The 15,164-nt window shown below is 42.9% G+C and overlaps 1 protein-coding gene across 3 annotated transcripts in view; it reads left to right on the top strand.

The window, feature by feature from the left end:
• The window catches only part of plekhn1 (pleckstrin homology domain containing, family N member 1), a 51,803-nt gene that overhangs the window by 23,300 nt on the left and 13,339 nt on the right, over nt 1-15,164 (top strand). For all 3 annotated transcript variants that reach the window (XR_009508254.1, XM_059952324.1, XM_059952322.1), the window contains 7 exons: nt 50-199; nt 4,622-4,702; nt 6,306-6,384; nt 6,988-7,142; nt 9,308-9,541; nt 10,824-11,045; nt 14,063-14,293. Coding sequence is in view for 2 of the 3 variants with exons in the window: in XM_059952324.1 (XP_059808307.1) it covers nt 50-199; nt 4,622-4,702; nt 6,306-6,384; nt 6,988-7,142; nt 9,308-9,541; nt 10,824-11,045; nt 14,063-14,293 (1,152 nt within the window). In the remaining variant the exon portion in view is untranslated. The remainder of the gene's footprint in view (nt 1-49; nt 200-4,621; nt 4,703-6,305; nt 6,385-6,987; nt 7,143-9,307; nt 9,542-10,823; nt 11,046-14,062; nt 14,294-15,164) is intronic.

Here is a 15,164-nt window from a genome sequence, read left to right on the forward strand (position 1 = left end):
TGCTTTGTGACTTCCATACTTGAGTTGATCACAGGTTTATTTCCCACAGCGCAATTCCTTTGGGCAACACAACCACGATATGGACTTGAAGACATTGGTACTGAGCCAGCCTCTCCATGGAGGGGAGAGGACAAGCATCGGTTCCCTGGGTAGCATCCTCTGGATATCAGAGGCAAAGCTGCAACACCTGCCTTCTCAGGTACGGGGGTGTGTGTTAATGATATGGGTGGGAGGGTGATGGTCCGGGTGTAATTACCCAGATTACAACATTTTCAGTGTTGTAATTTGCTATATAGTTGCCATAAAGTTCAGTAACAGGCCCTTTGGCCCAACTTGTCCTGCTGACCAAACTTCCTAACTAATCTTATCATGGTTTATAAAATTATGAGGTGCTTTGATAGTCAGAATCTTCCTTCCTTGGGTAGGAGAGTCCTGAATGAGAGAATCATTGAAAAGTACAGCGCATTACAGGTCCTTCAGCCCACAATGCTGTGCCAACCCTCAAACCCTGCCTTCCATATAACCCCCCCCCCCCCACCTTAAATTCCTCCATATGCCTGTTTAGTAGTCTCTTAAACTTCACTAGTGTATCTGCCTCCACCACTGACTCAGGCAATGCATTCCACTCACCAACCACTCTCTGAGTGAAAAACATTCCTCTAATATCCCCCTTGAACTCCCCTCCCCTTACCTTAAAGCCATGTCCTCTTGTACTGAGCAGTGGTGCCCTGGGGAAGAGGCACTGGCTGTCCACTCTGTCTATTTCTCTTAATATCTTGTACACTTCTATGGAGTGTATCTTGTATCCTTCTATGGAGGATGGGATGTCTCCTCCCATCCTCCTTCTCTCCAAAGAGTAAAGCCCTAGCTCCCTTAATCTCTGATCATAATCCATACTCTCTAAACCAGGCAGCATCCTGGTAAATCTCCTCTGTACCCTTTCCAATGCTTCCACACCCTTCCTATAGTGAGGTGACCAGAACTGGACACAGTACTCCAAGTGTGGCCTAACTAGAGTTTTATAGAGCTGCATCATTATATCACGTCTCTTAAACTCTGTCCCTCGACTTATGAAAGCTAATACCCCATAAGCTTTCTTAACTACCCTATCTACCTGTGAGGCAACTTTCTGGAATCTGTGGACATGTACCCCCATATCCCTCTGCTCCTCCACACTACCAAGTATCCTGCCATTTACTTTGTACTCTGCCTTGGAGTTTGTCCTTCCAAAGTGTACCACCTCACACTTCTCCGGGTTGAACTCCATCTGCCACTTCTCAGCCCACTTCTGCATCCTATCAATGTCTCTCTGCAATCTTCGACAATCCTCTACACTATCTACAACACCACCAACCTTTGTGTCGTCTGCAAACTTGCCAACCCACCCTTCTACCCCCACATTCAGGTCGTTAAAACTTAGGGCTTTGGTGAGATGAGAGAGGTTTAAAGAAGGGTACATTTTTCACGCTGATGTTTGGATATTAGAACATAGAACAGTACAACGACCAATATAAATCTACTCCACGATCAGTCTGTATCTTCCCAGGATGGTGACTATTTGCAATGAGCTTCCAGAGGAAGTGGCAGAAGCAGAAATGATTACAATGTCTAAGAGAGATTTGGACAGGCACGGGGATAGAAATGATACAGAGGGTTACGGACCTGAGTCTATGGTTCTATAATTCTATCTGTTGTGTATATAATATTTAAGTAATATCTGAGTAACCTTGTGTATATATATTGGGTGATTAAATATTCTTGTTTGTTTACATGATTCATTATGAGTTATATGTAAAAATAAGTGAATTGTCTACATCATCATGCTACCACATGATACGTGCGTGCCTCACTTAAACACAAAGTTAGATGCACATTTCGGACTTGAGTGTCTTCCTTTGAATGAATGTTTTGAACACTGTTTGTGACAAGGAAGGCTGGAGGCATGGGTGCGGCCTGTATTTGAGTGTGAGTGGGTGGGAGGGTGGATTGGGGTTTGTTCTGCTCTTGTTGTTTATGTTGTTCTGCTGAACATTTGTGGGCAAGCTATGTTGGCATCGGAATGTGTGGCAACACTTGTGGGTTGCCCCCAGCACCTCCTTGGGTTGTGTTGGTTGTTCACAAAAATGACACATTTCACCGTCTGGTTCCTTGTATACATGATAAATAAATGAATCTTAATCAGAGTCTAAAAGTGCTTTAATTGGCACTTATACGGTTGGCAATAATACCATTCCATAACTGGCACTGTTTTTATTAGCTCAGTCTGCTTGAGAGTGGAGTACAAAGAGTAACAGGCCAGACTTCCAAAACGTTGCCAGGATACACGGTGATGAATTCATATTAACACTGGACACACCCTGGATACACACTGATCGGGTGAATGTTACACAAACCACTTTGCCATGACGCCATTTTACTCACAGATAAGCAAGTTAAAGATTTACATACATGTTGTGTAAAGGCTTATGTCTATGTTTCCGGCTACCTTATTATAGGAAGGATGTGGAAGCTTTAGAGAGGGTGCAGAGATTTGCCAGGATGCTGCCAGGATTAGAGAGCATGTCTTACGAGGATAGGCTGAGTGAGCTGGGGCTTTTCTTTTTGGAGTGAAGGAGGATGAGGGGAGACTTGATAGAGGGTTACAAGATGATTAGAGGCAAAGATTGAGTGTTCAGTCAGTGCCTTTTTCTCCAGACGGAAATGGCTAATACGAGGGGTCATAATGTCGCGATTGGGTAGAGCAGTTACTGATCTCTTGCAGAATCATGGGCAGAGCAGTTGCCACACCAAGATGTTATGCATCTGGATAGGACGCTTTCTGTGGTGCATCGATTAAAGTTGGTGAGGGTTGATGAAGACATGCCGAATTTCTTTAGGCTCCTGAGGAAGTAGGGACACTGGTGAGCTTTCTTGGCCGTGCCGTCTAGCTGGATGGATCAGGACAGGCAAATGCTGATGTTCACTCTGAGGAACTTGAAGCTCTTCACCTTCTCAAGCTCAACACTGCTGGTGTCAGAATCAGAGTCAGGTTTATTATCACTGACATATGTCATGAAATTTTGTTATGCGGTAGCAGGACAATGCAATATGTTAGAAAACTAAAACAACAGTAAGAATTATATATAAAGCTAAATTAAACAAGTAATACAAAACGGGAGTAAAAATTGTGAAGTAGTGTACAACACACACAAAATGCTGGTGGAACACAGCAGGCCAGGCAGCATCTATAAGGAGAAGCACCATCGACGTTTCGGGCTGAGATCCTTCATCAGGACTAACTGAAGTAGTGTACATTAGTTTATTGTCTATTCAGAAATCTGATGGAGGGAAGAAGCTGTTCCTGAAATATTGAGTGTGTGTCTTCAGGCCCCTGTAGCACCTCCCTACAGTAGCAATGAGAAGAGGGCCTGTCCTGGGTGATGGGGGTCCTTAGTGATGGACGCCACCTTTTTGAGGCATCACCTTTGAAGATGTCCTCGATGCTGGGGGAAGCTCGTGCCCATGATGGAGCAGGCTGAATTTGCAATGCTCTGCAGCCTTTTCTGGTCCTTTGCAGTGGCCCCTCCTTATCAGACGGTGATGCAACCAGTTAGAATGCTCTCTATGGTACATCTGCAGAAATTTGCTGGATAGGAGCATGTACACCAACCCACTTCCTGAAGCCATTGACCACATCTTTTGTTTTGATGACAGTTTTGCGAGATGGGGGTGCAATGGGGTACCTTTCCTCTTGAAATGATTCAGAGTTCTCTCCAGCCCGCAGAGATCCCAGGAATATGTAGCATATGGTGGTGTGGCAACTCAGTTATTGAACAAGCATCCAGATATTGGGAATATTGTTTTGCATACATAAGATCAAACCACATCACAACAGCTGAGGGATTCATGTTTTTCTAATTCAGGAGTTCCCAAACTAGCGTCCACAGATCCCTTAGTTAATGGTAGGGGACCATGCTATAAAAAAGGTTGGTAACCCCTGTTCTAATTGATAAATCTGGAAGACGAACTAGTGGTCATAAAACATCCAGACATATCTGGTTCAGGAGGGGAAATTGGCTGGTCTATATGTGACTCCAGGTCCATAGCACAATAGTTGCCTTGTAACTACCCTCTGAAGTAGCCCAACAAGTTACTTTAGGGTAATGAGGGGTAGGTTTGTGATTCAAGGTTCAAGTATATTTCTCGTATGTACATGGAAATGTACAGTGAATGTGTCATTTGCATGAACTATCAACACACCTGAGGATGTGCTGGGAGCAGCCCACGACTCTTACCACACATTTCCAGTGCCACATGGCATGTCCAGGATGCTCAGCAGAACAGAGGACACAACAAAACAGAGCATTATAAGCACATCAAAACAAGCCCCATTCCTCCCTCCCATCCACACACATAAACAGTCCTCTAACCCCTGAATTTTGATGCCATTTCTTCCCCACTTTAATGTTTGGTCTGAACAACAATTGAACCTCTTGACCATGTCTGCATGCTTTTATGCATTGAGTTGCTGCCATTTGATTGGCTGCATGGATATTTGCATTAATAAGTAGGTGTACCTAATATAGTAGCCACTGGGTGTAGATTCCTAATGAATTCATGCTGAGCGCTACTGTCTCCACAGGAGAAGCATGACCGTCTCTTGGTTCTCTTTCCAACTACGCTTCTCATCCTGATGCAAGTCGACTACTCCCTGTTTTACAAGGTAAACAGTGGCTTTTGTCTTGCCAGTAATTGAATTCTCTTATCTTTCTGCAACAGTACTGTCACATTTATTCAAAGAAGATGGCTTGAACTCCACTGTTACAAAGATTACCCCTTAAAATGATCTGTTAGGCAGAGGGAGAACCTGTACTTACGGTCAAGTACCTTTACTGTCTCAACTAAAAAGTGTGTGAATTTGTGCAACTGAGTACCTGTGTGCACACCTACTAAGTTTTCCTGACCCTCCATGAAGAATATTACCTGTGAAAGGAGTCTACGTTCCATCGTGGGTTCCTTCACATCCAGAATAGTTGGTCTAGGAGAGTTGTCGCTGCTTTGCATTTGAAGCTCCTTTCTTTTAAACTTATTATCAGTTCAGACTTTGCATTTCAATCTCATTGACTCAAGGTCGTCTGACTAACCTGTGTCAACTTCTTATAGGTCCTGGTCCAAGCCAGCATCTGTTTACTGCCCTCTACCTTAAGTGACAACTGGTAATTTATGGCTCTGTGTGAATCACACAGGGTAGACGCACACCCCGCCATTCATAAACCTGCATGTGATACAATATCTCACTAATAACTTCTGGTGGAAATCATCTCTAATCCAGCGGATTACCTGGTGCATCACTGTGCCTACCATAATACACTGATACAGCCTAGAAGCTCCAGATCACAAATTGACAGCCTCCATTCCTTCAAACTCATGGCAAGAAAAAAAAGACAATCTGTCTGTCTACTTCCACTGTCCTTGATTTATTCGAGTTAGAAATGCAGTGGTCGTTTTGGATGTAAATTGTATCTCATTAACCCCCTTTTTTCAGGCATTGACGTTTATTTGAAGAATAAGTTCATCTCAGTTAAGGTGTGGCAGAATCCTGCAGCACAAATGATTTAGTTTCAGCTGTAGCTCAGTGTAAGATTTTCAGTATATAACAAAGCTGTGGGTCCACAGACCGGGTTGAGCTCATAACCCCGGCTGCCTGATAGTACTGAGTGAGGGTGGCAGTTCTGAAGAGCGAGTGCTGAGGGTGGATTGTTCAAAGTTCAAAGTAAATTTATTATCACATATGTGACACCATATGTTATCCTGAGATTCACTTTCTTGCAGGTACTCACAGTAGAACCAAGAAATATAATAGAATCAGTGAAAAACTACACACAGAGACTGATAAGTAGCCAGTCTGCAAAAGAAAACAAACTGTGCAAACATAAAAAAATAATAATAAATAAATAATTATTGTCAGTGGAAAAAGCCTGCTTGTGTTCACCATATCTGTATCCCTCATTATTTTATATGCCTCTATCAAATCGCTGCAGGGAAAAAAGTCCTAACCAATTCAGCCTTCGTATAACTCAAGTAGAACCACACTCTCAAAACTTATATCCTTCCTTGAAAAATTATACTATTATAACTCTTGTGGGTGTGTTTACAAGATCTTATAATTTCTCTCTATAATCTTTCAATCTTATTGATATCTTTTCTGTACGCAGTTGACCAGAACTGCACACACAATACTCCAAATTTGACCTCACCAACGAATTATACAACTTTAACATAATAATCCATTTAATGCATTTATTCTTTTTGGTGTTTGCTTATAGGGGGAGCTTCCACTTAATGCTCTAACTATATCAGAACAAGATCCATCTGATAGCGAATCAAGCACGTTGTTGATGGAAGGTAGGTGGAGTATCAATGTCCACATTGAACAGTAACTCGTCTCATCATGAAACTGCAAAGCTTCTTTACAGAAGTCTTGCCAGGATATATTGAACAGGTGAAGGATCAAGGATCAATTTTATTGGCGATACAGATTTACATACATTAGGAATTCTCTGTACATTAGGTACAGTGTGCTGGCACTACAAGCAACAGGGAAGCAACATTCAGCTGTGGTAGAGCAGCGGTTAGTGCAACATTATTACAGCTCAGGGTGCTGGAGTTCTGGCCTCAATTCTGACGCCATCTGTAAGAAGTTTGTATATGTGTGGGTTTCCTCCGGGTGCAATGGTTTCCTCCTACAGTCCAAAGATGCTCTGTTTAGTGGTTAATTGGTCATTGTAAATAATCCTGTGATTAGTCTAGGTTTAAAATAGGTAGGTCACTGGGCTGTGTGGCTCATTGGGCTGGAAGGACCTGTTCTGTGCTATATCTCTAAATAACAAAAATAAAATATCGACTCTTGTTTCTCCAGTATTTTGTGTCTGTTGCGCTGGATTTCCAGCATCTGCAGAATCTCCTATGTTTATGATTCTCTGTCTTTCCTGCTTCTTTGCATGCTAGGTAAAATGATCAATCAGATTGTGGTGGCCTGCCCCAGCAGATCTGTATACCAGAACCTAATTCATCACCTGAACTCTACAGGGGTCACTGTCCACAAATACTCCTCGGTTATTACAGAACGTGACGGCAAACACTTGTTGCAACGCAGAGAACAGGTAGTTACAGCATATAATCCATGCAAAAATGGTACAAAAATCCTACAGGGAGAATACCTCCTGTACCTATTAAAGTGAAGGCTGATGTATTTTCATGGTCTTCTGCTGCTGTAACCCATCCACTTCAAGGTTTGTCGTGTTGTGCGTTCAGAGACGTTCTGTACTCCACTATTGTAACATGTGGTTCTTGAGTTACTGCCACCTTCCTGTCAACTTGAATCAGTCTGGCCGATCTCCTCTGGCCATGGACGCGTTTGTCAAGGCCCCACATGGGAGGTTGGGCAAGAAGATACAGTCGCTCAGCATTCAAGATTAGGTAGTAAATTGGATTAGTGAGAGAAGCCAGAGAGCACTAGAGGGTTGCCTCACTGACTGGAGGCCTGTGACTAGTGGAGTGCCACAGGGATCGGTGCTGGGTCCACATTGTAGTTTGTCACCAATATCATTGATTTGTTGACAATGTGGTTAACTGGATCAGCAAATTTGTGGATAACACCAAGACTGGGGGTGTAGTGGATAGTGAGGACGACTATCATGGTTTGCAGTGGGATCTGGACCAGTTGAAAAAATGGGCTGAAAAATAGCAGATGGAATTCTAAAGTAGACAAGTGTGAGGTGTCAGATTTTCAGATACCAACCAGGGTCGGTCTTACACAGTGAGCGGTAGGAGACAGAGGAGTGTGTTAAAACTGAGCGATCTGTGGATGTTTTGAAAGTGGCATCACAAGTAGACGGTTGTAATTCGCACATTGGCCTTCATAGATCAATGTTTTGAGTTGTATAAGACACTGGTGAGGCCTAATATGAAGTATTGTGTGCAGTTTTGGTCACCTAGCTACAGGAAAGATGTAAATAAAATTGAAAGAGTGAAAAGAAAATTTACAAGGATGTTGCCAGGACTTGAAGATCTAGGCTTTTGGGAAGTGTTGACTAGGTTAGGACTTTATTCCCTCGGACGTAGAAGTTTGAGGGGAGATTTAATAGAGGTACACAAAATGATGAGGAGTATACAAAGGGAAAATGCAAACAGGCTTTTTCCACTGAGGTTGGATGAGAATAAAACTAGAGGTCATGGATTAAGGTGAAAAGTGTAAGGGGAACATGAGGGGGAAACTTCTTCATTCAGAGGATGGTGCGTGCCTGGAGGAATGAACGACCAGTGCAAGTGATGGATGCAGGGTCGATTTCAACATTTAGGAGAAATTTGGGTAGGTACATGGATATGAGGGGCATGGTCTGAGTGCAGTCTGATGGGACGAAACAGATTAATGGTTTGGCAAGGGCTAGATGAGCTAAAGAGACTGTTTAGGTGCTGTAGTGTTCTATGACTCTATGACCTCTTCTGCTGACCTAACAGTTCGCTGTAGCTTGCAAATATTGTGAGACGATGCTGCACCAAACCAGTTAGTATTAGCTGACATGGTGTGATATGATGGCAGAGTAAATTGCACCAATATATTCTGGGGAAGATAAAATTTTACCAACTACGGCAAGAAGTGCATGCACTGCAGAGCCTTTCTGTTAATGAAAGAGATGCGGTTCTCCCATATGAGGTGCTGTGAAATAATAATACCCAGGAGCCTGAATGTCAAAACGGAGCTAATGGTAGAGTTGTTGATGTTGATGGAATATAAATGGAAATTGGTGAGACAGTTCCAGTGATAGTTTCTGGTGGTCCATAAGACCATGAGACATGGGAGCAAGATAAGGTCATTTGGCCCAACAATCCAGTTCCGCTATTCCATGGCTGATTTATTATCTCTCTCAACCCCATTCTTCTGCCTTCTGCCCGTAACCTTTGACACCCTTGCTAATAAAAAACCTGTAAATCTCTGCTTTAAATGTACCCCAAAGATCTGGCCTCTACAGCCGTCTGTGACTATAAATTCCACATTCATCACCCAATGACTAAAGAAATTTCTCCGCATCTCTGTTCTAAATATTGTCCCTTATTCTGAAGCTTTGTCCTCTGGTCCTTGGGAAACAAACTCCCTACATCAACTCTCTCTAGGCTTTTCAATATTTGATAGATTTCAATGAGAGCCCCATCCATTCTTATAAATTCCAGTGAGGATGGGCCCAGAGCCATTATACACTCCTCATATGTTAACCCTTTCATTCCTTTTCTTCAGCGTCTCACTGACTAAAATATTTTTCAATTTTAGCTTGTAAACAAGAACGATCCTTTACGAGAAACACAAGGAGGAAAAGGAAGTCCAGGAGAAGTGTACGGAGTCTTCACCTTTCCCCAAAAGCCAATAGAAATGATCTCTGTGTCAGAACATCTGCCCACAGTGGTTGCTGAGACGGAACAGCCCCTCTCCCCTGATTACACAGAGCCTTACACTCCTCCACCATTGCGTTCCTCTGCACCGGCTGATCATTTAAATCTTCCTTCAGTAAGTAAACATTTCTACACTACGAAACCATCTCTGGAGGTTAGATAAGAGACTAAATCACATTTCAAATCTGCATCCACTCTACATTATGGGCACAAAAATAGTAACATATTGTTTCTTGATACATTTCAACAAATTTTCTGAATTGGAATTCCCTCAATATGTTTTTCATTTTGTTAAAAAACTAGTTATATATACACCACAAAAATGAAACAGAAAAGACCAATAGGATTTCATTGCTTAATGGGTCATAAATGAAGACATTACTTTATCCCAAACACATAAAATGCTGAAGGAACTCAGCAGGTCAGCAGCATCCATGGGGAAGAGCAAGTCGATGTTTCAGGATCCTTCATCTCGATCCTGATTAGGGTTCTGATGAAGGGTCTTGGCCTGAAAAGTTGACTGTTTATTCCTTTCCACAGACACTGCCTGACCTGCTGAGTTCCTCCAGCATTTTGTGTGTGTTTCTTTAGATTTCCAGCATCTACAGAATCTTGTGTGTTTATGACCACTTTGTAAATCAACAATGGATTTTTCACTAAGTTTAGTCCCTCAGTCTTGGTGTAGAATTGGTAAAACTGTTGGCATTTTGTTAACTCTGGGGTTTTATGTGCTGGGGTTGCTTGCCTCCTGCCCAATCCTCCTCCTCCTGTAGCCAGGCTTAGGATCGCCATGAAGGAGTTATCCCAAAGTTCAAAGTAAATTTCATATCTAAGTTTATATATGTCACCATATACAAACCTGTGATTCACCTTCTTGCAGGTATTCATAATAAATACAAGAATCACAACAGAATTGTACACTCAACAGGATAGACAAACAATCAATGTGGAAAAGACAAATACAAAATGAAAAATTAAATAACAATAAATAAATAAGCACTAAGTATTGAGAACATGAGGTAAAGAGTCCTTGAAAGCGAGTCCACAGGTTGTGGGAACATTTCAGTGATGGGGCAAGTGAAGTTATCCTCTCTGGTTCAAGAGCCTAATGGTTGGGGGGTAATAACTGTTCCTGAGCCTGGTGGTGTGGGTCTTGAGGCTCCTGTACCTCCTTCCTGATGGAAACAGTGAGAAGGGAGCAGAGCGTTGACAGGGGAGGTCCATGATGATGGATGCTGCTTTCCTGCAATAGTGCTCAGTGTAGATGTGTTTAATGGTGGTATGCCTATCTATGAAATTATCTATTGCATTAAATGTGCTTAATAACCTATTATATTAATCATCTTAATGCCAGCTGTCCCATTAGATGCTAATGTGGAGTTCTGCATTCACTTCAGATTGCGGAGAAGCATAAATCCTCACCCCTACCGGTCTGCCGGAACAGCGTGAAAGTACCGGGCCGTAAGCAGCATTCTTTGTCCCAGCCTTCACCCCTGTCCGGCAGTGTTTCCGATAACCTGCTTGTTACTGGAAATCGCCTGTCATTTGGCTACGCAGAGCCCTTTGCTGCTTTGAAGATGGAGGCAGCCCTTTCTGAGGACATGCTATCTCATGGACAGGTAAGTTCAGAATCACCTGCAGTGTCAGTGAGTGATGGAGAACGCTTGAAGAGCACAGTGTTCTTTATACTCCTGGTCTATAAGGCATAGGAGCAGAATCAGGCCATTTGGCCTATCGAGTAGCTTCGCCATTCTATTATGGCTGATTTACTATCCTTCTCAACTCCATTCTCCTGCCTTCTCCCTTACTAACCTTTGGCACCCTGTCTAATCAAGGACCTGTCAAGCTCCTCTTTAAATATACTGGATGATTTGGACTCCATATCTATCTGTGACAATGAATTCCACGGATTCACCACCCACTGGTTAAAGAAATTCTTCCTCATTTCTGTTCTAAATGGAAGACTCTCAATTTTGAGGGTGTCATCTGGTTCCAGACTCCCCTAATATTGGAACGATCCTCTCTAAGTCCACTCTATTCAATAACTTTCAATGTGATCTTCCGTCCAACACCACCACCCCTCCACCATCTTCTGAACTCCAGCGAGTACAGGCCATCCAAACACTCCTTGTACATTAACACTTTCATTCCTGGAATCAATCTTAATAATTAATTCCACTATTACCACACTAGTAACCAGGGTTCAATTCCACTGCTGTCTGCAAGGAGTTTGGACATTCTCGCTGTGATCGCATGGGTTCCTCCAGCTGCTCTGGTTTCCTCCCTCGTTCTAACGAAGTACAGTTTGGTAGGTTAGTTGGTTACATGGGTGTAATTGGGCAGCATGAGCTCATTGGACTGGAAGAGCTTGATACCATGCTGAATCTCTGGAAAAAAGCTGTAGTATTAATTCCAGTCCAATAGTTCATGGAAACATCTCCCCCTAACATCGGTCATATCTACAGGAGGTGCTGCATCAAGAAGGCAACATCCATCATGAAAAATCCCCATCATCCAGGCCATGCCATCTTCTCGAGGACCTTTGAGCAGGAGGTACAGAAGCCCAAATTCCCACACCACCAGGTTCAAGAACAGCTACTTCCCTTCAGCCATTCAGTTCTTCAACCTACTGGAACAACCTCAATCACGATAAACACACGATAAACTACTTTGATCACCTTGCGTTACAAAATGGATCCTTTTTTTGTTCAAATTGTGTTCTTCCTTGTAAGAATTCAGTATAATTTACATTTAACTTACAGTGAGTGCTGCTTATCTAATGCTCTGTGCCTGTCATCATTGCGCCTGTGTAGATGTGTATGCATACACATGACAACTGGGTGACCGCTTCCTCGAGCACCTCCACACTATCCGCTACAAGTGGGTCTTCGCAGTAGCCGAACATTTTAATTCCGATCCCCATTCCTGTTCTGACGTGTCGGTCCATGGCCTCTTCTTATGCCAGGATGTGGTCACCCTCAAGGTGGAGGAGCAACACCTTATTTTCCTTCTAGGTAGCTTCCAGCCTGACAGCATGAATCTCGATTTCTCATCCAGTAAACAAGTTCCACCCCCTGCCCTTTCATCTTTTCTCCACTCTAACCTTTTACTTCTCACCTGCCTGTTACTTCCCCTCCTCCTTCCCTTTCTCCTATGGTCCTCTCTCTTCTCCTATCAGATTCTTCCTTTGCCACCCCTTGACCTTTTCCACCAACTTGGCTTCACTGATCACCTTCTAGCTAGCCTCCCTTCCGCCCCCCCCCCCATCTTTTTACTCTGGTGTCTTCCCTCTTCCTTCTTAGTCCTGAAGAAGGGTCTCAGCCTGAAAAGTCGACTGTTTATTCTTTTTCACAGACGCTGCCTGACCTACTGAGTTCCTCCAGCATCTTGTGTATGTGCTGCTTTGGATTTCCACCATCTGTAGACTTTACCATGATTATGACAATAACTCAACTTCAAATTTGACCTTATTGCAGCTAGAGTAGCACACTGTCGTTCTGTGTGTCAGAATGCTATTATACATTGCTAAATGTTGGCCAACATATTTGGGGCAGGTTAACTCTCAGGTAATATAGTCGCTGTTGTGCCTTCCCTACTATTGAGCTTGTGTTGACAGACAACCTGTACCGAGATACAGTGGACAGTTTTCTTTTTGTGAGTCATCCGAACAGATCATGACAAACACAACTAAGCCAAAACTCAAACACAAGAGATTCTGCAGATGTTGGAATTCCAAAGCAACAAACACAAAATGCTGGAGCAATTTTATGTACTGCACTGTACTACTGCTGCGAGAAAAAATAAATTTCATGTAATATATGAATGATAATAACCTTGATTCTGATATGGGTCTCTATAGTGGACTGAGAGTGGGAAGGGGATAGGGAGAGGGGAATCATGGTAGGGAACAAGGGAAGGGATGGGGAGGGAGTGGGAAGCACCAGAGAGACATTTGATAATGATCAATAAACCAGTTGTTTGGAATCAAATGACCTAGCCTGGTGTGGCAGGGCTGGGTGTGTCTGTACCCACACCACCCCGGCACCCCTCTGCCACCTGTCTCACACCACTCCCACGGCACTCCACCCTTGCCATTCCCAACATCCTTTGCTCCCGCCAGATGTACAAACTCGCTCTGCGCTCCATGTTGACAAATACAGTTCTGTGCAAAAGTCAAGCACCCTAGCTACATATATGTGCCGAGGACTTTTGCACAGTATTGTATGTCACTGTACAATACTTTGAGATTCATTTTCTTGTGGATGTTCACAGTAAATGCAACAGAACACAATAAAATTAATGAAAAAATGCCACGAGGGACAAACAACTATTGTGCAAAGACAATAAACTGAATGAATACATAAAAACAACCAAACAGATAAATTTTAAAAAAAATATAAGAACATGAGATGAAGAGTCCTTGAAAATGATCCATTGGTTGCAGAAACTGTTCAGTGTTGGGGTGAGTAAAGTTATCCCCTCTGGTGGTTCAAGAGCCTGATGGCTGAAGGGTAATAGCTATTCCAAAACCTGGACTGTTCTATTGATTTCACTTTTGTACTTCGCAGTTTGTCGTGACGCAGTGTAATAAGCCTGGCCACTGGGCTGACACAATTATTTTCTTCACTAATTTCAGACATTCACCGCTCAGGATCCTTTAACAAACTGGGAACAGAGTACCAATCGGAAATCAGGATCCAGTAATTCCAGGCCATCTATCGCAATGCAACCAGGCAACAGTAGTGTTAATCATTGTTTATCTAACGGTGAATGTTTCAACAACCCTCTGTCTCCCACCTACGCTGAACCATACCTGCCTTTAAAATTGCAGCCAGCACCCCCTGCAAAGCCACTTTGGCTTCGAGAGGTAAGTGAAGCATTCCCTAATGTCAGAATCGTGCTTGGTTATTTATGCAATGCTTTGTACTTGAAGAAAGACATGATGAAATTTCAGACGCTCAAGAATAATGCATTAACCCTGGGGAAGTTTAAAGTGACTAACTATGCTATTGGAAATTGGGTTGTACAGTATTAGCCCTCGTCTGACATTAGCATGTTATTTTAGACTAAATCCTACAAACTTTTAGCAGATGGTCACTGCAATATTCTAAAAATTTATCCAGCATATTTGTCGCCTATGTATATTGTAGAATAATTCCCAATCTTGCTTTCAGCATTGTTTTTCGAAAGATCAAGATTAGCTTTATTTGTCATGTGTACATCAAAACATACAGTGTAAAGCATTGTTAGTGTTAACAACGAGCATAGTCTGAGGATCTACTTTTATTTAGAGAGAGAGAGTGGAATAGGCCCTTCTGGCCCAATGAACCACACTCTCTAGCAACCCACTTATTTAACCTGCGCTTAATCACGGGACAATTTAAAATGACCAATTAACCTACGAACTGGTACATCCTTCGACCGTGTGAGGAAACCGGAGCACCTGGAGAAAACTCATGCTCACAGGAAGAATATACAAACTTCCTACAGACGGCACTGGAATTGAACTCTGAACTCTGGAATGCCCCAAGCTGTAATAGAATTGTGTTATCCGCTATGCTACCATGGCACCTGTGATCGTGCAGGAGGAAGCTCGCAAGTGGCGTTATGCTTCTGGTGCCATTACAGCATGCCCACAATTTACTAACCCTAGCCCTTATATCTTTGGAGCATCTGGAGCAAACCCACGTGGTCACGAGGAGAACATACAAACTCCTTATAAACAGCGGCAAGAACCA

Source organism: Hypanus sabinus, chromosome 27 (assembly GCF_030144855.1).
Source record: "Hypanus sabinus isolate sHypSab1 chromosome 27, sHypSab1.hap1, whole genome shotgun sequence".
NCBI lineage: Eukaryota > Metazoa > Chordata > Chondrichthyes > Myliobatiformes > Dasyatidae > Hypanus > Hypanus sabinus.